Source organism: Pseudoliparis swirei, chromosome 10, assembly GCF_029220125.1.
Source record: "Pseudoliparis swirei isolate HS2019 ecotype Mariana Trench chromosome 10, NWPU_hadal_v1, whole genome shotgun sequence".
Classification (NCBI taxonomy): domain Eukaryota; kingdom Metazoa; phylum Chordata; class Actinopteri; order Perciformes; family Liparidae; genus Pseudoliparis; species Pseudoliparis swirei.
Genome location: NC_079397.1, coordinates 9,760,626 through 9,787,411, shown reverse-complemented (window position 1 = coordinate 9,787,411; position 26,786 = coordinate 9,760,626). Strand labels below are relative to the sequence as shown.

At 44.2% G+C, this 26,786-nt stretch overlaps 1 protein-coding gene across 6 annotated transcripts in view; it reads right to left on the bottom strand.

Moving 5' to 3' along the window:
* Positions 1 to 916: 916 nt before the first annotated feature.
* Positions 917 to 26,786, bottom strand: part of gramd4a (GRAM domain containing 4a) — a 43,275-nt gene continuing 17,405 nt past the window's right edge. The window contains exons 1-18 of one of the 6 annotated variants that reach the window (XM_056424689.1): positions 19,864 to 20,017; positions 15,409 to 15,529; positions 13,940 to 14,001; positions 12,771 to 12,909; positions 12,094 to 12,119; positions 11,777 to 11,868; positions 11,226 to 11,317; positions 10,414 to 10,462; positions 10,224 to 10,295; positions 10,092 to 10,135; positions 9,872 to 9,981; positions 8,783 to 8,937; positions 8,229 to 8,258; positions 7,170 to 7,314; positions 6,657 to 6,750; positions 5,984 to 6,074; positions 5,819 to 5,887; positions 917 to 4,901 (exon numbers count right to left, since the gene is read on the bottom strand). In XM_056424689.1, coding sequence (XP_056280664.1) covers positions 4,791 to 4,901; positions 5,819 to 5,887; positions 5,984 to 6,074; positions 6,657 to 6,750; positions 7,170 to 7,314; positions 8,229 to 8,258; positions 8,783 to 8,937; positions 9,872 to 9,981; positions 10,092 to 10,135; positions 10,224 to 10,295; positions 10,414 to 10,462; positions 11,226 to 11,317; positions 11,777 to 11,868; positions 12,094 to 12,119; positions 12,771 to 12,909; positions 13,940 to 14,001; positions 15,409 to 15,529; positions 19,864 to 19,957 — 1,596 coding nt within the window. In that variant the 5' untranslated portion in view covers positions 19,958 to 20,017 and the 3' untranslated portion in view covers positions 917 to 4,790. Of the gene's footprint in view, positions 4,902 to 5,818; positions 5,888 to 5,983; positions 6,075 to 6,656; positions 6,751 to 7,169; positions 7,315 to 8,228; positions 8,259 to 8,782; positions 8,938 to 9,871; positions 9,982 to 10,091; positions 10,136 to 10,223; positions 10,296 to 10,413; positions 10,463 to 11,225; positions 11,318 to 11,776; positions 11,869 to 12,093; positions 12,120 to 12,770; positions 12,910 to 13,939; positions 14,002 to 15,408; positions 15,530 to 19,863; positions 20,018 to 26,786 lie in introns of those variants that run through there. The other 5 variants (XM_056424683.1, XM_056424685.1, XM_056424686.1 and 2 more) reach the window with 5 other exon arrangements.

The following is a 26,786-nucleotide window of genomic DNA, read 5'->3' as shown; positions in this document are numbered from 1 at the left end:
ACCCCATTGTCTTGATTGTTGTTGTTGTTCTCCGAGTGAGTCATCAGGTCAGGATAGAAATCCAGTGTAAAATAGAGATTGTGCATTTGAGCCTTCAGGATGCTCTGCTGAAATAGAATACAAAACACATTCATACGGACATGGATGGGATAGTTGAATGCTCCTGTATCTCTAAATCAAGTGGGAATAATCAAACAATGAAAATACAACTCTGAAGAAAAACGCTTCTTCATGAGCGAACCGACTGGTGACTCATCTACACTCACAGAATACTATGGAAATGGTGACAAGGCAATGTAGATCTCAGTTATTTATCTTTTTTGCTCACGATTGAGGCCCAAATGTCTCGTCCAATGGTCTTTCAAATATAATACAGTGCTTATATTATGAATTCCATCTAAAAGGCTTCAGGTCAAAAAATATATTATTTTCCTGCAAAGAAATGTGCGTCACATTAGCAATCAGTACATGTTCACAGATTGAGCCTTCAACTGCAGCACAAAGGAAACCTGTCAGCTGCTACCTGGAATTAGAGATGAAAGTGTGCTAGTTAGGCTTAATTACACCGGACATCTATATATAACTCAACTATAGACGTATAATACATTTATATATATAATTATATATGCATATATGAATAATATATAAATATTATATAAACAAACAGAACGCGTAACTTGCCAAATGACATGCTTTCTCATTCTTACACTGGAAACTGACATTTCCTTGAGCAGCTATAATTGACCTTTGACCTTCCTGTGGAAGACTGTTCTCCCAGCATATTGATGGACACAAGGTCCCACAGTGACCTCGTGTGGACGTCCAGACACACTGCCGTTTGTAGCCAAAGAAAGTCCCCTTGAAATAATATCCGTCCCACTGTTTGAACAAAAGAAGACAGACGCAAGAGCAAAAATACCTTAAATTCATTTACTTAAATTAAAAAAAAAATGTACATCACATTATCCTTTACAATAGACATGTCTTTTTAAAAACTCCTTTACTGTACATTTCAATAATTTGTATACAAATTCCTCTGACAAAAAAATAGGAGAAAGAAATGAGGACGTGGAATCGTCACAGGGGACAAATCAATCAGTGGCTGCGATGACAGCGGTAACATCTGGATGAGCAACTGGCCGACGGTACCGAGTGCGACGCCGACTCGGCCCATAAAACAGGACCGGATCCTTGAGATTCTTAACATTGATTTAAGTTTAGCTTTTATTCATTCTCTTCCGTCATAACGTCGGGATGTTTGCAGCCTCTGGTACAGTTTGCTGTGCGCTTAAATGCTTCTTGGGAAAAACCCATCACTCACAGTAACACAGAAGAACTTCATATGCAATACCACAGCGAGGCCACGCGGTGACCCGGAGACAACGCCAACGTTTTTGACAACATTTGGACACTCAGGAGTGTCGTGAGAGAGCATGGCGGTCAAGGTCAAAGGAATATGTGGACATGTTGGGAAACACTCCTGTTGACTTCTTGGTGTTAAGTTCAAAGACAGAATCTTCCAACTTCACTTACTGTTTTTCTTGTTCCGATGCGAGGAGGATGTGTACAGATTGTAAAGCCCTCTCTAATTTGTGATTTTAGGCTAAACTAAATACATTTAAAAAAAACAATTTGGCGTGTGAAAATGACTAAAAAGCCACATGTGGTTCAAACCACATCAGATTGTCAAATTTTTCAACCAGTTTCCCAAAATGTTGAAACATTCCTTTGACATTGCCTTGAACTGTTTCTACAAAAAGTGCAACGGTTTTATTTTCCTTTAAAAAATAAATACCCCGCCCAAAAAAACTTTCCTTTTCCCCGTCTTTCTTTCACCACGGACAAACTACTTGTCAAAAACGCTGACGCAGCCGTTTCAGTGCACCATGACCATCTCTGCCCTCCGCACCGTAAAGAAGCACCGAGCTGCCGGTGTGACCATTTGCATGCGGTTCAAAATACTGCTTGCGTTGTTGCCGTGATTTCACTTTCCGATTGGTCAAAAGAGGAGCAAAAATAGTCACGTGAGCGGCGCGCGGGAGCCAATGAGAGCCGAGGCATTAAGAATAGCGGTCCAGTCTTCATAACTCCAGTCTAAGGAATTCAAACTGGCTTCAGAGAAGAAAAAGAAGAAAAACAATACCACATTTTTTTTACAACCTTCTGTAAACATGAGCGTAGGCAGAATATGGCAGATGGAAAATTAAAAGATTTGGCAAAAAGAAGAAAAAAATATATATATATTTGAGACATTTAGAATGTGATACATTCTGTGCAGCCTTGTTGGAGTCTCTGGACCCCCAGAGAACTGGTCTTCAGACTTCACAGATTACAAAAGGCTGCAGGTAAAAGCTTTAAGGACGACAACGAGCCATCGAATCACACAGTGACACAGCGTTAATTACTTTACTGGTTTCACCGGCTCCAATATCCCACAGGGGTCCCCTGGTCATGGATCCAATTTATTCCGAAACAAAAATATAAAATCCATATCTGGGAAGGCAGCCGATTGATGACAAGTCAAATCATACAAATGAACGTCAGAGAGAGAAAAATAATAAATCTCCATCCTTAATTAGTTTGAACTAATAAAAAAGAAAAAGGGAGAAAAAGTGGTTCTTTGAACTGGTCCACTGCCTCTCGGGCAACTTCATATCCAGCTCAGTTGATTCTAATCATGATAAGATGACTTGTTTGGACTTTAAGGGAAACCTAGACATTTGAAGTGTGAAGTGCAGATAGAAGAAAATAATCTAGATTCGTAGGGGACCAAGTTCACGAGTGTGAGCTTGCATCATCCATGAAGAGGTGTCCAGTGAGTTAAAGTAAATATAAGATGTCAAGGCATCCCCCTTTTTTAACAGTGTTCTGTAAGATGTACACATTATAAACTAAAGCGTGTGCTGCTCGGCAGATAGGAGCTGGGAAGGTGGAATAGCTACCGTCTCTCGTACTAAAGTCGGAAGAGAAATGACCCCAAGTCCCATCAGGCCCCGCCTCCACTCCTCTCCCCCAACACGGCGTAGCGTTGGCTGTAGTTTGGCATCACACGTCTACGGATCCAACCGCTCTGCGAGAGTAAAGGCCGGCTTCAATCTCACGAACGGCCTCTTTAAAATAAAGTGCCATCGAAATATTACGTTCAGTCTAGACTTGTATCCATATACTTCACACACGACTGTTTACAAGCGCTTACATAACAAGTGGAAGAGCACCTGGATGTTACAGACAAGGGAGAGAAATCAGGCAAAAGACACAAAAAAATGAAATGAGGCATGTCAGCTCATCGTTCTAGTTTTCCAGTTTGACAACAAATTATTTAAATAACTCCAGAACGTATATCACTACTTATGTGACCACAAACAGCCCGAGCTGGTCATTGATGCAAGTCAGAATAAGCCAATCAGAAAGAGGCACGTTTAATATCTGGACTGGTGGACAATGGAGGTTTATATTTAGGATTTAAAAAAGGCGGAAATACCGCAACACTATAACGCGCGAGCCAAAGTACCGCCTTCTTTTAGGGTCCATTTGAAGACGTCAATCTGTTGTTAATACAAGGTCCTCTGACCGCAAGCGAGAAATACCACGGGACACAAGCGGTCGCTTTGAGACCATTAGCCAACACTGACTGGATTCCAGCTCAAATAGGGAATATATTTAAAGTCGATTCACCGCAAACCTAAAATGTCACGAATTCCAGTTGTGGTTGTACTAAAGTGCAGCGAGAATACCGTCGTAGAAACCCTCTCTATATGTACAGATTGTGCCTTGACGGGAGAAGCGTGGACACGGGGAGGTTGTGTTCTCCGTAGCTCTAGATGGCAGTCAGTGTTTGAACCTTTGACCGGTGGTTGTGCTCTCGCCTCGGACGCAGTCAGCAGCTCCGTGACCACCAGGTACTCGGTTAAAAATAAATTTTTAAAAATCACAAAAGGAATGAAAAAAAAAAATGAAAAATCCCAACACGTTTCAGACGTACAAAAAAGCGAAGAAGCGAAGCGGATGCTGGACTCTGCGTACGTTTTCCGTTGGGTGGACAAAGAAGACTAAAACAAACTGTTGCTGCTGTGTGTCTAGCAAGAAGAGGACAAATACGACTCCGACCGCAGCGATGTGAACCAACAGAAAGGCTCCGCGTCAGTTAAACAGCGATCTGACGTTTCCACAGCTAGTACACATTTATTTAGAAAAAAAAAGAAAAAAATTACCACTCACATAATTGTGTTGGGCACCGGTCAGCCAGTTAAACATCTAAATGCTGTTGCACTGAGAGCTAACATTCACATGTGTGCTCCTACAGACGTCTGGCAGCTAAGAGAACCTCCTGTCCACGTGTCGTATGATATTCATCTGACGGCCGACGTTAGCACTTCTTGACATCTTCCTACCGCGGCAGACGTAAATAGAGCCACTTGACGCGCGTTAAGACCATCGCTTTTTGCGCACACACCCACTCACACATGCAAACACGGATACAAGCAAGTCAGGAAACCAATCAGTCGGTCAGCGAGGTGGGAGAGGAGAACCAGCCCGCCCCCCGCCAGCCTTCTACCGATTGATCAAAATCACACCGATCCTCAACCCTGCCCCGATTTTGTTAATTATCCAACACCCACCGAAAAGTGTGTGTGATGCAACTAAATCCCAACTACATGATGAGAATCACACGGAGCAGAGGGGGTGCGGTGGGGTTTTCCAAGTGTCTTCCAGTTGAATGTCAGGAGGCTCTCTGCCCCCGCCCCGATGCGAGCCCCGGGGTGGGGGTCTGTTGCCGAGATACAGGCCGCCTAGAGCTCCGCGCTGGCTGGTGGTTTGGTGGTGGTCATGATCTTCACGTACTGGGTGAAGATGGCCTCGAAAGCCTCGTCTCTGTGGATCATGGCGCCAAACACCAGCGGCTGGAGGGAACAGGAATGCTCGGTCATTAATATCTACAGCGGACGTGTTGCAAGGACGTCGTGCAATGCAGCGCGAGTGAGTCTGAATCAGAGGGGAAAGGGCTGTGACCGTGAAGAATATCGTCTATGAATGAATTATGACCACCAGACATGGAGAGGAGGAACAATAACTACGGTGGTCCTCAAAAACAAATCTCAAGTGTGCGTATTGTTCTATTCGTGCCTGCTCATACGCAACATTGCCAAGTCAGAAACACAATATGTAGTGTTGACATACACTATTTTATTTCATTAGAAATCCAGCCTATGGAGGTTTCTCTCGTGGAATCCAGTGGAAAAGAAACCCAAAACAATAAATGTAGGTCGACGTTAACTTTTTTAAAAAAAAGGTGTGCAAAATGTAAGATCTGTCCACAATCTTTTTTTTAAGTTTAAAAATATTACTAAACATTAAAAAGCGACAGTTTTGACTATGCCAGAAACATTTTGAATGCATTTTGGTGCAGAGATATGAACTGGCAGCCCACATGGTCTGGCCCTCGATGTCCGAGTATACCACTCAGGCAAATATTTTAAAATATCAGTGATATTCTCAGCAGCTCTCATAGTTTCAGCAGTTTGGATAAATGTTTCGTATTCGTTATGCTCGTAGTTACATTAATGTTTTTAGATTGTTGCAAGAGAAGTGAAACTCTGCCCCCTATTCCTTTTGGAGCAGCTGGCCAGATATACCACAACTTGCCAGGAAATAATTAATTGATTTGCAATAATAAATTTAATTTTTTTTTAAATGCCCATGAACAGCAATTAGAGACTTCAGGTTGTTCACCAAAGAACAAAATACAATGTTCAAGTCTCGCTTCTCTTCAAATCCAACACGTCAATGTGAAGAGGAAACCTGTCCCTTCGTACTGTACCTTCTGAGTGGAAGGAGTTGCTATGGAGATGCCCATCCCACTTCCTGGTAGGACCGACAGCACTTTGTACTATGGAGGGAAAAAACAAAGGGTTATTTTTATCATTATTTGGAATGGCACACAATGAAACATTATTTAAATGTAATATGTTTGAATGTCTTTTACCTTTTGTATGTCAGTGATGTCCACCAGCTTGATAACTTTATTCTTCTTGGAAGAGGTGGATCTGGAGCTGGAGCTCTCAAAGCACAGATAGCTGACGGAGAGGAAGAGAGAAAGAAGCCCGCTTAAAAAAGGTCCGAAGGGAAAACAGACGACTTCCTGTCACTCCCATATCAGAAGAGGTGGAGGTGTTGAAAGTTCAGAGATATTCTCAGGAGGGATTCACTGTTCAGAGTTTTTTTTGTAGCTGTGTTACAAAGCACAAACACACCGGCCTAAGTTGAGATCTGCTCCTCCTCGTCCTAAAGGAGGAACCATTCCCCAGGGTTTAAAATCAACTTCGCTCCACATCAAATACAAAAGTTCAAAAGACATCTGCAAAACAGGCTATTAGTTCATTTAAATAGCCAACATTGGAGAACATGACATGCCACATAAACTACTGCTAAAGGAAAATAAAATATGTAAAATAATGAAAAGTGCTCATGTTCTCAGTCTTAACCACGTCATGTGACAAGCTTCTTCCGTCCACTTTAAGCCTCGAAGAGACAGAAAATTACAAATGAATATTTAGTATTCAGACTTAAAGACACCACTGATCATTCTGAGCCCTCTCCGTCTCATGCAGTCAGACATTTGATGATGAAATAGGATTCCCTGAGTCAAGTGCGCTTACTTCTCTGTGACGTAGAGCACTCCGTTCCTGATGTAGTCCGTGGGCATCTTCCTGTCCCTGTTTATTAGGCAACACCTCCAGCCGTTCTCACACACTGAAAACACACAGAACAGTGAGAAGGCTTCAAGCTGAACATGAGCAGGTCCATTCAGGGGGCGACTGGGTCAGTGGTTACAGGTCCGTCTTTCAAGGCCCTAGTTGATGGGTCCTTGAGCAAGACGCTTAACCCAGAGTTGCTCCCTGTAGCCGTGTCTACGGTGAAGAATGAAATGTTATGTGATGTGCACGACCTGCTTTTAAGCCACTTTGAGTCATAAATAGTAAAGATGTTCGCTTATTCGCGGTTACTTCTGCCTTCTCAAACTCCCGACCACAGGGGTGGATAAAGCATTGCTCGCGGTAAAATGCTAACTAGACTTTAATCGTGCAGAATGCGATGCAGAATTGTGGATATTTCACTCAAATGAATACACAATTTATTGGTTTATTTTATGCTGCAATGAGTCCATTCACCCGCCAGAGGGCGCTCTGACTCCAGCAGGTTGAAGATCTCATGAAACGCTCCCTTCTTGGTGCTGTGGGAGCGCCCCGCCTCCTCCTCCCTGCTCACCCCACATGGGATGGTGGCAAGGCTGTTCCTAGAGACCACTGGCTGAATCTGCGAGGAAGATGAGGAGGAGGAGGAGGCAGACAGGATGGCAGGACAACGAAAGAAAAAAATCCCGCCATGAAGAAGATGAAAAGGGCATGTGGGAGAGGAGGGAGACGGATAGGAGGGGAAGAGTGAAAGTGATGATGAAGGAAAGGAGGAAGGACAGGGATAAATATTTTAAATCGAGTCTCTCCACACACAATACATGTTCCCAGAGCTGTGGGAGCTACGTCCACAGCTCAACTTTCAGTGTTGCATGATGTGCTTCTATGCATGTGCACTTCTTTGCAGCAGGCTCAGGTGTGTCGTGCAAAGCAGAGAGTGAGGCCGCCATTCACTCAGCGCACATAGCAACAGCTCAGAGGCCAGAAGGAGTTGATCGTTTGTGGAAAGAAGTCTAGGTGGGCTACATATGTACATGTTTAGTTCAGAGGGATCCTTTTAGCCCTTCAACTTCCTCTATACGAGTGTTTCACTTTCAGTAAAGTTGATAAACTGACAAAAAAACAACAATGCATTTCAGGGTTAAACACCATGTGTAATGGAGCTAGGGAAGGATTCACTGAGCTAATGTGAAATTACAGCGGTCAAGGGACAACTATGTGCTTTCTAACTAAACACACTGCTACTCCTAACAGAGCATCTATGTCAATGGATCAAAAATTTAGTTTTTTGGTTTAATTAGTCATTTAATAACTTGCAATTGAATGAAAAAATTCGATGTAATGTTAAAATGATCATGATTACAAAAAATAAAACATGACTAGAAGTTATCGTGACTTTTTGATCCATTCCGTCCACAAACACTGTGTGTGTGTGTGTCACACACACACACATACACACACACACACAAACACACACGCTTTTAGGTGCGCTTGCGTCACACCCGTGCGCAGCAGAGGAACCAAAGGGAGACACACCAGAGTCCCTACCTTCTCAGTGCCAGAGAGCTGAGAGAGAAACGACAGAGCACACTTGTGACTGATGCCACAGCATGAGGCGCCAACACATGCTCATGAAGAGAGACGCAGACACGCCAGGGGCCATTATTGACAGGAGTGATGCCGTTTTGATACATTATGGATGTCTCCGGGTCTCTTTGCCCACCACAGGGGGTCAGAGGTGGTGGGGGGGGGGCAGGTTGACACTTAAGCAGATTCAACATTACCAACAGGACAAGCTTTAAAACATGAAGTCCTTACAGAATTGACATGTTATTTGCAGAATGAACACCAGATTGTCTAAGTCACGTCGGCTATAGGAGGAACCAATTCACTTTAACATGTCGCGATGAGACATCAATCTTGCTGCATCGGCTCGTTGTCTAGATACATTCTGATCATGTGTCGTCTTAAGACAGGGTTCAGACCCAGCTGTGGTGGCTGGTCGGAGCCCACGAGAGGAGGCAATGAAGGAGGGGGCACAGCAAAGAGCTGAGACGGGTGTGGGCGTGTATGCGTTTCAGCCTCCTTACCCGCCGCAACACGGTGGCGTTGGTCCTCTCTTTGAGCTGAGGGTCCGTGGGGAGGCTGTTCCACACGATGAAGGGCGTGTCGTACTTGTCCCGCAGCTTCGGACAGCTCTTGAACAGGAAGTCTATGATGAAGAACTTAATGCCGGCGTACAGGCCTGGAGAGGAGAGAACGTGGAAAGAAAGAAAAAAAAAAAAGTTAGAAAAACATAACCCTATAAATCGTTCAAAAGAAAGTTGTAAAAATAACTGTCACATCCTATTTTGCAGGTCTCCAAATATCCTTTTTAAAGGTTATTTTTCAGTTCAAAGTCTTTGGTCGTTTATCTCTGACACTGATGGAGCAGAGTTCAGACTCCTCGTCACAGGAGAGGGTGAAACAGCAATAAGCAGGAACAACACACCAACAGTAAGAGGTACTGAACAATGACTTTGAAGCCTGTTACTGAACTCCCTGCAGGCTGCCTACTAACACACTGATTTAAACAGTAGTGACCCTAATGAGGAAATGGGGGACTATTGTAATATGCAATATACTTATGTAATGTGTTGGTAAATTGTTCCAAAACTAGCCAAATGGAGATTTACAGAAGAGTCAAATGAGGCATGTGTTCGCTGCATATGGGATGTACGGCCGAGATGGGAGAGACAGACGTTGACGACTTGCGAGCATTTGCATCATCGAGGCGGTTGGATGATTCGCTCTGAGCAACAAGAATGTGTAAAAACATCCATCGCAGTCCATAAAGAAGATGTTAGATAAGAAGAAGTGTACCGAGAGACCAACGAGGTGAGTGACAACCAGCCAAGTACGGAACATTGTTGTTCAACAATATGAATGAATGTACTTCATATGCATAGTGACAACTGTACGACAGGCTGAGAAAACACAACCACTGTTTCGACAATTATTATGACTCCGAGCATCCTCGAATGATATATGAATATATATTGTCAGAGCGACATGCCAATAGCCTGCAGCTGCCCTGCACAGGGAGACAGAACCAAGTGCTGTATGAATGCATTCGTTTGCGTGCACAAGTATTTGCCTTCTTTTAAGATGCAGTATGTGGGAGTGATTAAGAAGCTCACCCATCATGAAGCCCATCAGCTTGTACGGCAGGACGCAGGAGGTGATGAAAGCCATCCACAGGCAAATGTAAAGTTTCCGTGTGCTCTCCGGCTGCACCCACATGAACAAGCTGGCACACACGGGCGAGAAAGAAGAGACGTCAAATACATGTGTATTGCAAGCGGAACCACACACCGTCTGACTTTACCTCAGCATCGAGGGAAATCCGTTTGAACTTACTTCTTTATCTTCTCCAAAACGTCTGCCATTTTCCCAAACAGGTTCTGGAAGGAGAGTTTCAGACGTGGATTAACCGGAAATGTTTACCAACGGCGTCGACGGACTTGAGAAGTCACAAAAGTCGTGCTGTACCTGGGCTTTTTGTGCAACGTCGAGTACGAGCTGGAACTTCTCAGACACGGTCAAGTCTTCCTTGGGAGGCTCCTGTGGAGAACAAAGAGGACAGCCGATGAGACTAAACATGTACCTCCACCGAGGCGTCGGTTTCCCTTGTGACACGGACACAATAAGCAGTTGGGCAGGAAGTGAAGAGTCGGCTTACCGTGGGTTCAGAGACCTCAGGCACAATGCTCCACTGGATCCTCCAACCTCTGGATGATAATGGAAGACGATGTGACTCATGTGCAATTTTGTATTAATTCAATTCAGTTTATTTTGTATAGCCCATTCTCACAAATTACAAATTTGCCTCAGAGTGCTTTACAATCTGTACACATAGACATCCCTGTCCCAGAACCTCCCATCGGATCAGGAAAAACTCCTAAACAACCCTTTAAGCGTTTTGTTTTGAGGAAATTAGGCCAGCGAACTGCACGTTAACCTCTCAAGACTGCATCTCCAACGGCTCACTTTTTGCCGACCAGGTGTCCCAGTTTGGAAGTCCAGACAGATGTCTCATTACTACTAATGTGCCCTCATTTGCTAGCCATCACCATAATGCCCCACGTACAATTAATTTGTTGATGTTTTTAGAACTTAATTTACTTTTGGCTGTCTGCACAAAGTGGAGTTGACCCAGTTTGCTATGATGCATTAGTCTCCTGTAACAACAATAATCATCATAAATACAGGTGTGTATTTAAATCTGCTCATTATCAGCCGTAGACACGCTCGCTCCTGTAGATCTGTGCAGTGTGTGGCTCACACGGTGGCAAGGGGTCAGCACTTTGCATCTGTTCACCAACAGCACAGCTGTGGCCTCAGAAGGTACTTTTTAAAGGGTTTTCTTCAGTTTAAACCTCCTCAAAGCTGAAACCGGCAGCCGTAATAGTGACCACATAGTAAAACACAGACTGGTTCAAGCTGTTAGTTTTTCTAAGATCTGCATTTCGCTCGAGAGAAAATGTTTTTTACCTGGCGATGAGGTAATTTAAGGACAAGCGCAGGATAGCCAGGAAGAGTAACATGGGAATGGCCCAGCCATGCCAAGCAGCATTCATGTAGATCTGCAGGGGAAAAGGTCAGAATAGGACCACTGCTAATTACTAAAGGCATTTATGACCACCAAGTGGCTTTATGCACAATAAAGAAACACAAATTCCCTTAAAAAGATTTTAAAAAGACCCCGACTTGAAGTATTACATTTTGGGTAATAGAATCCAGAAGGAAGATGCTATTAAAGCCACCTGGAGGCGGATCATCTAGATACCGAGATGGCCCCGGCATGTATGGCCACAATCTACATGTTGATAATGATTTGGCATAATCACACACTGTGGACTTTAATGGCGATGCGATTAGACCTCTGCCTTGGCAGAGCCGCTGTAATCCATCACTGAGGAGCAGCCATTACTTAACCGCTCATTTTGTGTCCGTTAAAGCTCAGAACTTGCTCGACACAGTACAAAAGTCTACAAAATAGATGAATGTGTTTGCAGTTAGGAATAAGAAAGGTGCACACTCACAATGAAGGCAATAGCTGAGGTGTAGACGGAGTGCCAATTAGATAAGGCGGAGAGGTTCCTTAAGAAGTTGATGACGGGTCTGGCTCCTCGCTCTGAAAGGTAGAAGGATGTGTTCAGTGTGCCACAGAGACATTTTATTACTTTAAAAACAGCCTTGAGTGGTCAAAGTTCACTTCACACTGAAAGTGTGCGATAGAAAATCATGTAGAAAAGCCATGTTCTTGAACTTGTGGCTACTAAAGGCTGCGAAAGTCAATAGTCTATAATGCTCTTCTTTCAAATGTGTGTGTGTGTGTGTGTGTGTTTCGAGTACTCACTGAGTCGCCTCATATTTTCTGTTAGCCTGGGAGGACAACACAAACACTGGAGGTCAGAACACGCAGATGCTCTAAACACGTGCGCACAGTGAGAAAGAAAAAAAAGGCCGCTTTATGTGCTCGAGGACACGCACAAAGAGAACACGTTGGCCTTCATCGGCCTGGCACGGCTCGCATGCTTTTATAAAGCAGGAGAGAAAATTAATTTGGAAAGTGCTACCTTTGTCCTCTAAATCCTGATTTGAAAACATGTCATCTTGCAACAAACACACCGCAAGTAAACAAAGAGCAGCGCGTCAGCTGCAGTGCATTGGTATCAAACGGTACATACGCCAGTATGTTAATTAGATTATTATCTAAAGTGCACATCAAAAGGTAAATGGACCTCTACTTGTAGAGCGCTTTTCTAATCCGGCCCACTCAAAGCGCTTTAACACCACATGACATCATTCACCCAGTCACACTCATTCGTACACTGCTGGGAGGAGCTACGGTTTCACCTGCACATCAGCAGTCAGAAACATCCGCCCACTGTACGACCCCGCGCCCCACTGAGCCAGTCATTCTCCAAGACAACTCCCGTTTGGCTGCACACCTCCAGTCCTCCACCGCCGTCTGACTCTTTGAATCGATACCCGAGGACAGACATGTTCTTTTATAAAGCAGCTCTCGCTCACCGTTTAGCACTTAGCGGCTCCTCGACCTCCACGGTGCTTTCCTCCGGCTGGAAGCGGAAGTCTTCGATGTAAACCCCGAAGCGCTCGTGCAGCCACTTCTGAAGGCGCGAGCTCCAGACCTCCTTCTGCTGTTTATCTGCTGGAAACAGCACCTTGGATCAGGATTGGCAAGTCCACAGAATTGTAGCAATTTCCTAGAGCGTGTGCTGTTGCGCGCGCGCCCCCCCCCCCCCGGAGTGACTGATGAGTGGATGCCGATTGACTGGCCGTGATGAGCGGCTACCATAGGTGACTGAGTGACCGTGTGCATGTGAAGCTTTGCCACCAAGAGAATAAATGCACACACAAAGACAATGGAATCATGGCAAAGTCGAAGCTCTCCCGCTACAGATTTATCGTAAACTATTTCTAAGCCATTTTAGTATCTAGTTTACAGTTACCATAGTGCCATCAGCCCAAATTACTCTGTTCATCATCTCTTCGCAACCAACAGATTATACTCGTTCTGTCCTTTTACCACACACAAGCCCAAACTCACACACGCTCTTAATGCATCACACACACACACACACACACTAGAGTACAGGCCTGTCTGCCCTAGATGAAGTGATCTATAATCATAACCCACTTTCCAAAATTAGCCACTCTGTCTCTCTCCCTCCCTCACGGGGTCGTTGGAACTCAAACTATGAAATGTTATCGTCACGGCTGTGAGACAACACACAAGCCTCACACACACACGTCAGAAACGCCATCTGACTGCTTCTGCAATGAGCTCACCTCGCTGATATGTTTTAAAAACACAAACATCCTCATGGTAGGAAATTGACGATCTGTAGTGATGACGTCAATTAACCTCGCCAGTTGAATTGTTTCCTGTTAATGCAATTTGTTCTCGCTTGCTCTTGATACCACCAAATGCCCACCAGCAAGCACCAAATAAGTGTATTTCTGTTGCCGAGCACCCGTGAGCACTTCCGACAGCACTGCACTGCTCACATCCTACATCCCGCCTCCTCTGCACGCACATGCACAAACAGTCCTCCTGATTTACTCCTATGCACTTGGAAGACGTCAACACCTTCCTTCCCGACTCGTTTCCTGGACTCCCACTCACCCAATCCTCCCTCTCTCCCTCTCACACTCCCTCTCCACCTCCAGAGGCTTACCTGTCTCATTGTTTGAGGGCGACTGCTGTTTCCGGGGAGGCTGCGGCGGAGAGTCCTCCAGCCTGGGTGGGGGAGAGACATTTGTCAAGCGTTAGTCTCACTTCTCTATCATCAGAACTGCTGTTCTCAGGCAGTTTGTGTGTTAACATGTGGCGAGTTGTTGTATTGAATCAATCTTGTGTCGGAGGAGTTAGATAGACACATAGGGGGGGAGGGGGGGGGGGGTAGAGACAGAATGAGGAGAAACTATTTCAGTCAAAATCTGCTATAAATAAATCAATAATCTCACCGGTACAGTCACTGGTGAACCTAAATCTTTTAGATGAACAAAACAACGACAGGATAAAAGGAGCCTCCTCCGAGACAAAGAAAACACACACACTTGAGTCTGAACACGCATTACTTTTACTCTTCGATTTGAAGTTCACGCTTGTCGCAAAGATTGTGAATGATCAGTTGTACTGCCAATAATAAATAAGGTGTAAAGGCTGAACATTTAAAATCAATCAAAAGATGTAACGGCATCTTAAAATACTGTCTTCATTTAAAAACAACGCAATCCGTAGTCCCTAGTGTTGGGACTTCAGAGAAATTATTTGGTAATGTTTCATATTAAAGGGTTTACTCATTTCCTGAGCACTTCCTGGTAAGAATGAAATACAATAATCTTCATGTAAAGTATGTTAAATGATGCTCGTCGTCTGTAGTTAACTTGCCTGCCTGATATCAGAACTCTGTTCCCCTCTTCACTCCGACACCGCCTCCACTAAAACCCAATCAATTTCCACTGTGGGGCGGATTTGATTTACCCAAACCAGGTACCAGAGACAAACATATTTTCACATTCAACACCACTGGATATTCCAAACAGAGTGTTTTCACCTCAACTGGAGAAACCTCCCAGATCATGGTGCATTGGTTTACCTTTCCCTGTGCTGGTATTCACTTAGAGAGAGAGAGAGAGAGCATCAGTGGAATTTCCCATTGGACTGCAGCATCACCTGATCACACATTCAGGAGCCCAACACACACACACACCCAGAGTTAACGGCTGGCCAAGAGGTGCAGGCTTTCCCTGACACCAGCAGGGCTACTGTGTCACAGCGTGCACTTGGCGACACAGAGAGGCGCATGACTCGCTTCCGTTTTCCTCTTCTCCTCTTACCGGCTCCCTCAAAACACAAATACACCCCCCCCCCCCACCCCTCTCTTAACTCCTTATGGAATCCCCCACCTACCGAGCTGTTAAGGCCTCTATAAACAAAACCCTGGGTTTGACTGGCACGCACACACACAACTTGACACACACGCACAACTTAACCTGTGATGAACTCTGGAGCCGAAATGTGACTTAGTGCAGCGTCACCGTTTCTCGTCGTTGCCTCATTAATACTCCCCCCCCCCCCCCGTCCTCATCTCCTGACGCTCACGCCATGCACTGGACTCTGCTCGCCGTCCTTTTGTCGTACCTGGTCTTGAGCACCTCGTTCATCTTCTGCTCCAGGTCTATCCTCTTGCTCCGCTCCCTGTCCAGCTCCTGCCGCAGAGAGTCCACATTGGTCTCTTCCCGCAGCTTCCTCAGCTCCTCCTCTGGAAAACACAGCAGAGGAACACACTGGAGATCAGCACCACACATTTCATACGTAAACAGTTCAACTGGAAGAGCTCCACACGCATATTCAAGGCCAATACAAAAAGGCAGTATGAAAGTGGCTTATAATTAAAATCGTATGTCGAACATGTCATGCAGCATTTTAGCTGCACTACATAGATAATCCAATATATAAAACCATATAATTGAATTATTTATTAAATGTATTTTTGTGCGTGATCAAATTTTAATATCAAATATATCTCCACTCCATCTCTTTCACCTTTATATCCACTGTTCCTCCTTGTCTATCAGCTCCTGGCACTAAGTGGTTTCAGGTATCAGGACTTTCTAAGCTCTGGTGCAACAACAGCGGTGTTTCCTCTCAGACTATAGGGACACATTAATATTGGACGAGATGAAGTAATAACAATGTTTTTATGCATGTGCACATGAAGAGTTACAAATTAATCAATTTGTCCACAAATAATGCGGAGCAACACAAAAGCACAGACTAAATCAATCAAAAACACACAAAATGACATCCATACACAGAAAAACAGACCTCTTGATGTGCTGACAAACAGAACCGTGTCGTCATTCTACTGTGGTACCACTTTAATCAGAAACGGCGCCGTTTTCACAGCAGACATTTCAATATCGTCAGGGCAGTGCAAACACAACTTCTGTCTGCCGTGAAAAGGGTCTATTGGAAACACCATCACACTGAGCATTTATGAGCGATTGTGCCGCGAGAGATCAATACCTGAAACACAAGAAGCATTACCTAAACAAGCAGTACCCTCATTCTTCAAAGGGACCAAACTGACAGGGATGAAAGTGATAAAAACAGGGTTATGCACCCCCTGCAAAGGAAAATGTTATCACCCGTGCCCCCCCCACACCCTTCCCTCGTTCCTCCCGAGATAATTTCATCACAGAGACAGGAGAGGATTGATAGTTCAAGAATGTAGCTGCCAGTTCCTCTTTCTCATCGCCTGATCCCAGAACTCATCCTTCATCTCGTCCCATTAGCCCTAATAAAACATTCATTTCCAGCACCTCCTGCAGCGAGAGCATCGGCAACAACACCGTGTGCTCTTACTAAGAAAACACGCACTGGTTTTCCCCTACGCCAGCCCGGCCTGCCTGTCCTCCCCATCTGCTAGCGTAGGAATGTGTTTATACGTGTGTGTAAACAAGACACAAGAGAGCGAGTGCGTAAGAGACGGCAAGAGGCCGGCCAAAGGTTGTTAAGCAGCTTAGCATGGCCATGTTGCCCCGTGCCAGGTTCCCCACTGTCAACCGTAAACCTCTTAGACAGATGACTAACGCTGGCAGCAATGCACCCTGGGTAGTGTAGGCAGAATTAGATCAGTGGTTAACTCTGCACTGAAAGCCAATGCAAAGTACTGTGGCAAAAACGAGATACTTTGACAAACATATGGCCACATTGGCAGCACAATAAGTTGTAAACATTGCCGTATAGACTTTATAAAAAAGGTGAGAATATGTCCAACACGTTTATCTGTTTACACATCCGGCAGACAGAGCAACATACATCTCTCGTCACCTGAAGTAAGCATTTCTGATCTTCTCTGGAGCAAAATATCTGACTCTTCAGCAGCTAAACGCTGCACTATATTAAACAGCTAGCTGCTGAAATATTTGGTGCTGGGCAGATTATGTAGAGCGGGTCCATCACAGCTCAAAAACGCTGCCTCGACAGATGGGAACAAGGTGGACGAAAGTGGCTGATCAAAAACAGTAAAGCTGTGGGCCATGAAACCAAAACGATTATCTTAAAAGACGCTCCAACTCTCGTGAGGCGGAAGCTAAGTGCTGAGTCGGGGGACGATTCCCAATGGGTCCGTCATTTCAAGTGACCCCTTTCACATTGCATATCATCATATCATATTGATTGGTGCAGGTTAAGTTATGGTGTGTTCACACCGGACGCGTCAAAATTTTGACGCGCGTCGAGATTACATGTTAAGTCAATGCAAAGCTGCGTCGAAGCTGCGTATTTTCCAGAGAGCAGCGCGTCAGACGCGTTTGAAGCAGCACGAACAGAGGGTTTGTCGCGGGGCGAACTCAGCGAACAGCGCGAACAGACGCAGCTCGTTGACGCGCAAGTTCAAATTTCCCAACTCTGGCAGCAAAGACGCGTGAGTCATAGTTGCGTCAGCCAATCAGCGTTGAGCAGCTCCGCTCGTCATCGTCCTGCCGGTCGAAAAAAATGGAGGAAAAGATTATTGTCGCTGTCTGTGGGCACCCCGAACTTTACGATACAACTCTTTATGCTTACCGAAACCGGAGCTATAAAGATAAAGCGTGGAACAAGGTCGGAGAAGCCGTGGGACTACCTGGTAAATTTTGAATGTATGTATTTGCTTTTATTCTCGCTATTTGTTGTACTTTACTATCAACCAACCGCCGGCATATGTGTTTCATGGCAGAGGAGATCTGCCGCCGGAGGTGGAAAAGTCTCAGAGACACGTATCAAAGAGAGAAGAGAGAGAGAGCAGCGAGAAGCGCAGTCAGAGTGCAGCTCAGTCCACTAAAAAGTGGAAGTACGCTGCGGTCCTGTGGTTCCTCGACTCATTTATTACTCCGCCCCCGACGCGTCCGACGCGTCTGGTGTGAACACTTTTTTCGACGCGCGTCAAGACTGCTGCGTCAGACGCGGAGAGAATTTTTTCGACGCGTCCGGTGTGAACGCACCATTACTTCAATCTTTGGTCGACAGACACGTGGTAACGTTTCAAAGATGAAAGTCTCATTAATTTTAAATATGGGCGATTCCAACATGCAGCATTGTAATAGTTGCGTCACATTTCAGAACAATGCCGTCAGCAAATCAGTCACAGCATAATGTCATTTCAGTGCAGACGTCGTTCCAACGGATATAACAGCATTTTCTACTGTAGTCTCATTTTGTTATTTACAGGGACAGTATTTTTTAATGCTGATATTGCTATAAAATGATAAATAATACTCGATGCGCTCTGCTCATACGCCAACATCCCTCATTTGCAGTTGTCCATACCATAAAAACCCCAATACTGTTCACCTTTTAACCTCACCAGTCGCTCCCTTCCTTCCCCTGTTCAGTATGTCACTCCTTCCCTTCACCTTGTGCAAATACATCTATGTATACACTTCTGTGCAGCTCCTTCATCCTCCCTGTTCCTCTTCACTAGCTTCCTTCCTTCCAGACTGACCAATTCCTTCCTAACATCAGAGACGGAGGCGCCTCATTTAGAGTCCACCCTGCCGGGTCGAGATGGGTGGCACGGCACAATATGCTTTGTGTGTCAGCCACAGACTGACAGAGTACAATCGTTTTCCTGTTCCAGCAGCCCTCTGCATCAGATAGCATATTAATAATACCGTCAACATGCCAATATCCATATTTAAATCTGATATAAATCTTACCGTATCACATGGTCTCTTTAGCCTTTAATGAAGGCTAGTAACTTGGCCATTTATCAGTAACACACAGGATTAGCTAAGCCAGGAGATGGCACTTTTAATAGAGCTGACCTTTCTCTCCCATGCAGGCTTTCCATTAAACTGTAATGTCGGATTTTTTTTTTAAACATACATTTTGCATTACACATTATCTGCTAATAAAGATTGGAATGCAGCAGAACATAGAAGATGTTGAGGGTAGTTAAGAGCAAGAGGAGACTGAAGCAAAGTGTTATTTGGTTTGTGCAGTACATTCAGTATCAGATAAAGTTAAATTCACAAGACGAATATTGTCAAGACAAAATGTTAGAGCTTTTTAGAAACAATTCATCAGGTCGAGACCGTTTTATGAAATCGAGACAGAATGGAATAACTCACGAGTCTGTGCTCGACCATCTTATAAGAATAGAAGGTGATGACAGTCAAGTGGATTAGTGAGATGTTTGGAAAGTGTACATTTTGTGAAAAATGTACACAGATTATATTCTGCCGTTAACTTTGTTTGTCAACGAAACCAAAAAGCTACATTAAAAAAGGTTCCGGAAATGTTGTTAAGCCTTGGTGCGCCTGAGGTGCCACGAGCAGACGGCAACCAACATGTCCGAGTGTCATATGAGAGACTTCCTCCTTTCTGTTTATGAGCCGACGGAAGATTTTGACGACTTATATTTTGCAATAAAACCGAAGTTATCAAATATCTGATTTAGTGCAGCTCCCTGAGATAGATCAAATGAAAAACAGCAGTCTACTGGACCACCTCTGTATACAGGGATGGCTAATGTACAGCGGGTTGAGCATCTTATTCAAGTTTGCAGCACTGTGCAGTTCAAACTCCGGATTTCGAAGCTGCCAAACTTACTGAGGTTGAGGTTACTTTTGATCTCATCGACGGCTCCACTGTAAAGCAGCTCGAAGCTGTCAACGGTGAAGTCCTCCATCTTGCAAAAAGCCATCCGTCTCTGCAGACGGCCCGTCCCCGGGACGCTCGAGCAGGAACGGGACGGCAGAGTGGCCGCCTTGGTCGTTTCTTGAAATCCAGCCATGGCTACAGGTTCTCCCGGTCCGGTCCAGCTTGTTTAGCACCCGCTTGCCACCTAATGACCTCAAACCTCTTTAAAAGAAACACACCAAACCTAAGCACTCGGGTACATGCTGCATGTTTACTTCCAAAGAAGAGGTCAAGGACACGTTCCTCTGTGCTCATCGGTCACCGGCAACGCAGGAGAGGGTTCCGAGAGTGATGGTCAGCGATCGGTGCTGGTCCGACTGCGTTAGGCAACCGGTAAAAAGAGAAGCTGGGCAGCTGAGGTGGAGCTCTGCAGGGTGGCCAGCAGACTTAGAGGGCCTGGAATCTGAGAGTCCTGAACCCACTGGGGCTGTCAGACACACACATCATGCAAGTTCAAGTGTCCGCACGGTTGGATTCGAGTGGTTGTGCACGTACTTTTACGTGTGTGTGTGTGTGTGGCCAGGCGTTACATGTTTGGTCTGTCAATTTGGTCTGTGCGTGTTCATATCTCCCTGCAAGAGTGTTACGTGTGTATGTGCACAAGTACTGTAAATACTCAAGTGGAGCGAATCGCTTTACATCCAACCAGGCAAAAGTCGTTAAGACCTCAAAGGAAAAGTACTGAGTGAGTCGTTCAGTCCAGGCCAGAGACAATGCCTCCTTTCATTCAAACGAAGGTGGGGCACAGGGAGAATCAGCTGCTTCGCATCGGCCTCTCATTATTCCTGTTCTCTACAGTGTTGGCCACAACACTGGTTGATTTGAGCGGAGGGGAAAGTTGAGCTCTGCAGCCTCCAGCCGAGCGGCAGATGTTAACACAATATTCAAGACGGCAAGTGGAGAAGAGAGAGGAAAGAGAAGTTAAAGGAAACGGTGGCGAGTCGAGCAGGTGGAGAGTTTGAGAGCCAACATGTAATTGGCAATACGGATACATGATTCAGCAAAACGCTATCCTCTCTGCATGACACAGACGACAACATCGATTTTAGTGAGACATTATGTTCCTTCAGTTTTGTTTAAAGTAAGGGAATTATAGTGTCAAGTTAGCACACATCAGGCATGGATATTCATGAACAGAATTTCTCTTTTCCTTCACATTGTGCTTGTTATTTTCTCCATTTAGTATTACACTTTAGCTTTAGTTCAGGTTGTACTTTGAGGTAAGAAAGAGAAAGTTTTGTATTTCATGTTTCCATCTTTTTAAAAATCATCTTTCCTCTCAGTGGCCTCCTAGACAACATTCTGTCGACTTAATGGCTAGATCTGAAAACGTCAGTCTTCCCCCAACAACAATCTTTTTTTTGTGGCGTACTGTGCTACGGGGAAAGTGGAGCATGTAGTTTGCCTGCAAGTGTAAATAATGTGTGTTTTCGCGAACACGATCACAATTCAATGTATAAATAATCTAGATAAACAATGTTCTGTAATTCAATGTTCTGTCAACAGGGAGGATGGCGTGTGCTTGTTTGGAGAACGGTAATGCGATAATTGATTTTGTTGCCCCATAGATATCTGGTTGAGATTGCAGGCGCCTCGAAGCTCTGGGAACAAAGTCCTGATGGGAAACGACAAGAAAACAAATGGCATGTATCCACAGCGTTGCAATTTTGCGAGACGATATTAATCGCGTCAGTCATGAAGCTCAAAAGACTGACACTCTTTGCACATATGCCCACCTGTTGCACACGCACGTCTACACTCACGAGGGTACGACTGAATACAAACGTATCAACTGCAACAGACGAGAGAACAGAGAAAGGAACTGACAAAGAAATGTGCAGCGGCAGTGTGTAGACAGCGAGGCTTCATGAATTACAGGTCCATTTAACTTCAACATCTCAATTACAGAAGCCTCCGCTTCGGAGCCGTCTAGCCCCGTTCCGCCTCAAAAGGCTTAATTTCCTGTTGTACAGCGCTCACCTATCTACAGAAAAGACTGCCTCCTTAGCAGGCACTGAGCAACAGTTATTCATTAGCCTGCAGCATGTCCCGCAGCTGTCTCAGAGAGGAGAGAATGCATCATCATCAGTGGGTACAAGTAATCAGTAATGAGGAACGCTCAATCACTGGCATAATTATCTCCAAGCATATAGAACCAAGACTTTTCAATTACTTCAATTTTTCAGTCGTACGCCATCGAATCAGACACTAGACAAAAAAAAGCACACGACATGCCCGTCAAGTACTGGAATCCATGTCTACGGTATTGTACTTCTCAATGAAACTCTTAATAAGCTTTCAACAAGTGTGCTTGTTCCATTTCGTCTTTTAAAGTCAAAATAAAGGACTACACATCACTATCATCGGGATGTATTTTACACAAGGACTTGAAAGGAACATCTTAGCAGTGGTGTTTGGGATGTCTTATTGCAGGCAATTGAATAAAAATAAATAGCAGACAATATTACATATGGAAATATATTTAAAATTCATTTTATAAACACATTAACAAAAAGCAATAGCAATTGCTTCACCCCTATAGAAATGTTGCCATAATACCCGTACAACACTCAGCGTGTCATATTTACTGTAAATAATCAAACTTGATGAGTTTTTGGTTCCGAGGTCAGGAATGAACTTTCAAGCTACGGTTATTTCACCACGGCATGTCCGGAGGAACGACTCCAGAGTAGGGAGCGCTTGCTTTGAGCAAGGCAGTTCTTCCAGTAGCTAAAAGGCCCTGCACACCCACACAGGTGTTTTCAGTTAGTCTCACTAATTGCTCTTAGCACAGGTGGGAATTATACAATTAATGATGGCTGACGTGGTGTAAATATGAATGAGACGGCACTTTGCTGCAACACATCACGTGACCATGACTACAGAAAAATATATAGTGTACAATTGTGGGTATTTATCTTAGTCTATTCCCTGATTTAAACCTCTTCCAGGCTCTTTCCTCACGAGATAAGACGTAATTTCAAATAATCCATTAACTTTTTTTTTGTCAAAACAGTTTCAATAACAAAACTTTTATAAATCGGTGTAAAAAAATAAATATACACACAGAACATATTCAATTGCTGCTTGCATTCCTCTGATTTCATGTTTCATCTTTAATCCTTAATGTTGTGTAAATGTAATTTATCAGGCAGACCTCCCACGTTTGTTTGTCTCCATTGGCAACTTTGCAATGAATTGTGGGTAATTCCCCTAGGCAAAGTGGGCATATATGCTGACTCAGGGAAAGGGTTTCTTAAAATGGCTGTGGAGAGCCCCAAACCCTCACGGAGTTAACGGGAGCGCGCCTCAGAGTCCGTGAGTCCATAAGTGCGGAGAGTGGGATGGGGCCTGTGTTTTACGAAACACTTTTTCTAGACCTGGATGACAAACATCATGAGGCCAAAGAAAGATGTGATGGAGAATTTAAGTACTATGGAATAGACAATCGCGGCGCTACGGGAATCTTACTGCGTTTGACGTGTCGCTTTAAATGTCGCTCTAAGGAATTATCGGACAGAAGTATCTGTCCATAAAGGATGGTCCATGCTAAAGGAAATAAGAAAAGAAGAATTGAAGCACCTTTCCTTCACATTTAGAGACGAAACGATTCAACAGTTCCGGTGTGACGGCTCGCTGTCGTGGCTTTCAGGCAGTTGACAGTTGAAGAGATCCGAGCCATTGTTCGTATTATAAGGAACACCTGGGCCTTTCCTGCGATGACAAGACACTGTCAAATGAACTATGAAGGGAATTACGTGGCATTTCTAAACTCCGTGAACTAATAATGATGGCGATTACAGTCGTACTGCTGCTGCATGTCACTGTCACCTCTCTGCCCAGTGAAGTAGGGCAGCGGCTAGGACACTATTGATCCGCGGGTCACTGTAGTGCACAAAGCCTGGCCTGTTCCCCCGCAGTGACCTTCAATTAGCAACCTCAAACAGGATAGCCTCTCACAAGCGCACGCACACACACACACACTCATCACATGCTCCTCATTCTCTCAAATGCTATGGAACGAGTCGCAGTAAAACCAATACACCCAATGGCAGCCGGACCTGCGTATTGCACAGCGCAACGTGAGAATATTGAAAGACTACAAACGCATACGCACTTCAGCCCGCCCGGCCAGGACGGACATAGAGTTGCACCAACAGCTAGAAAAGCAGAGATTTTGCAAAGCAAAAAACAGCCATGTAAAAAGCTTGAGATATCAACAAGCCATGGATGGAGAAAAGCAGGAAGAGGACAGAAAGGCAAAGAAATACAGTGACATGTGGAGGTTGGCGTGAAAGATGAAAATAAAAAAAAGGGAACTAAGCAGAGACGGAGAAAGGAAGAAACATAGTCTTAGCACATTAGGTCTATATAATTACCAAAGTTGATCTCCACTAGCACTAACCTCTGCTATTTTAGCTCAGTTCCGTCAACCAAGGGACATATTCTAGTTAATGTATGCCTCAGTTTTTACATCTTTTACTATAATAAATCAAACTATCACAAAGTTGTTATTCAAGGCAATAGGGTCCTCAGAATGCTTTGCTTCTTGGAAGTATCCGGTGAAACATGGAATAAATGTATTTATATTTCACACAATGTATATCCCCATTGTGTTTGTTGCCATTATAAATCCTCAATCTTCAGGCTGTGCAGAAAAGCAGATGAAGCTGCCGGTTTGAGGAAAGTGAAGGAACGGCTTTACCAACTAATGATCTGATGACTAAGAACTTCATGAATGGATTTTGAGCCTGTGAGTGAGACTGGCTGTATAAGCCTCGGTATTTTAGACAAATCAATAGAAGTACTTGCACACCTATAATGCCTGTTATAACAACACGGTGAGAAGCAGCCAGCACCAAATAATTCTGAGTGAGGATAATCCGCAGACCTCAGTGTCGACAGTTCATCAGGAGCTGCAGCCCTCTAGGTCTGTGGATTTTCTCAAGCTCATGTAACCACCACAACGTCTCTGAAACACACCGGTATGTTCGTACTAATCTATTTTTCTAAATCTTTGCACTGCAATAACAAAAAAAAGCACATTAATTACCAGGCTGAACCGAATGCTTCCTTGCTTCGCCTGTTGCCATGGTAATGAACGTCAAAAACAGTTTCCACATGCATTGTCCATTTTATTATTATTATTTTTAGGCTATGCATTACCCCAGAATGATTTTTGCCATCATCTCATATTTGACAAAAGCAAAACTACAGTATAAATAAACAAATAATGGCCACAAGTTTGAGGAACATATCACAGCTTGTGTGGTCATCGTGGCTCCTCCCACTGCCGTTTAAATGTACCGGCTTACTGAATCTCACTATCCGAGCAAATTAAACAAAAACTATCCTCATAGCTAGTTTTAAATGGTGTGTGTGGTATGTGCAAATATATATTAATATATATGTTGTACCTCTCTTACTTTAATTATTGAAGCTTACCAATGAAGAGAGACTAAAGAGACCACTGAAACACTTCACGGTCAAGGCGAATAGTACAAATGTAAACATTTATTAAATGATTGAAAGCACGCTGCTGGCCCTTTAAACTAATCAGATTAGACCGTTGTGGTGTGTGTGTGTGTTCATACATGCAAACATAGGGAGAAGAGTGACATGAAAGATGAGAATAGAGGAGAGGAAGGAACTACACCTGAAGGAGAGAAAAGAGGAGGAAGAGAGGAAAACAAAAAGCGTGATACAGCACTGCGTGTGTGCGTGTGCATGTGCGTGTGCGCCTCTTATGTGATCTCGGTTTCGGAAACATTGTTACAAATTAACCAATTAAGTGCTCTGAGAATAGCACTGGTAAATCACAATAAATGCCATGGCACAAAGGCCTGGGTCATTTTGTCCACACGCACACAGAGACCATCTGGAATGGAAAGTCATGCCTCCTGTGAAGGAAAGGGACACAATATACTTAAGCAGTGTGTTTGTACAGCGTGGGCCCCGGCTTTATTTTAAGCGGCAGGGAGGGAAACACGTGTCAGCATAAATAGATGTATATGAATGTGAGAGAGAGAGAGAGGAGAAGCACAAACCAACACACACTGCAATGTTTTGAATGAGCTTGTTACAGTTTCTCATCATGCCATTATAGTGATATTGTTCTTCTTTTTTGGTAAATGTTCTAATCTTCTCAGTGGAAAAAACAGCAAAACACCACAAACTTTAAAAACTGAACTGAACGATTAAATTATCCCTGGGGAGTCGAGAACATGTGTGTAACTAATTCATATTAAGGGGCGTTGAGCTAATCGTCTCATCCAGAGCAACTTTAGATAACCAAGCCAGATGTGCTGGCTGTTGACAACAGGGACATTAAGTTATAATATTGTCTCTATATGAAGTTTGAACGATTGAGTTCAACAAATAATTGTTTTCAATATTGAGCAAATTCAAATATGAATTATTTAGTCTATAGATTCCCACGGGGATACCTCCGTCTTGTTTAACGTTCAAGCCACATCCTGTTCTCGCACTGCGAGCCCAGCTTCCTGCAGGATGCATGTAATAAGACAACTAAAAATGTCAAAGTTTACACAGTTTATGGCGTGCATCTTTTCTGCAACAGTCATTCAATGTATACAAAACACCTCTCCATCTCGCAGCTTTCCTCGTTACTAGAGGCGTCTGACATTTCCGCACTAATGCTGTAGATTAACTTGCCCACTTACACACCAAGACTTACAGGAAATGATGCATGTTGTACAGCGTTGCCGTTTTTCATACTGCTGCTGCTTCACATCGGCCAGGTGGCTCCGACTGTGACGCAGACACAGGAATCGCAGTGCATTTGAAAACGAGGGTTGGGGTAGCGATCCTTC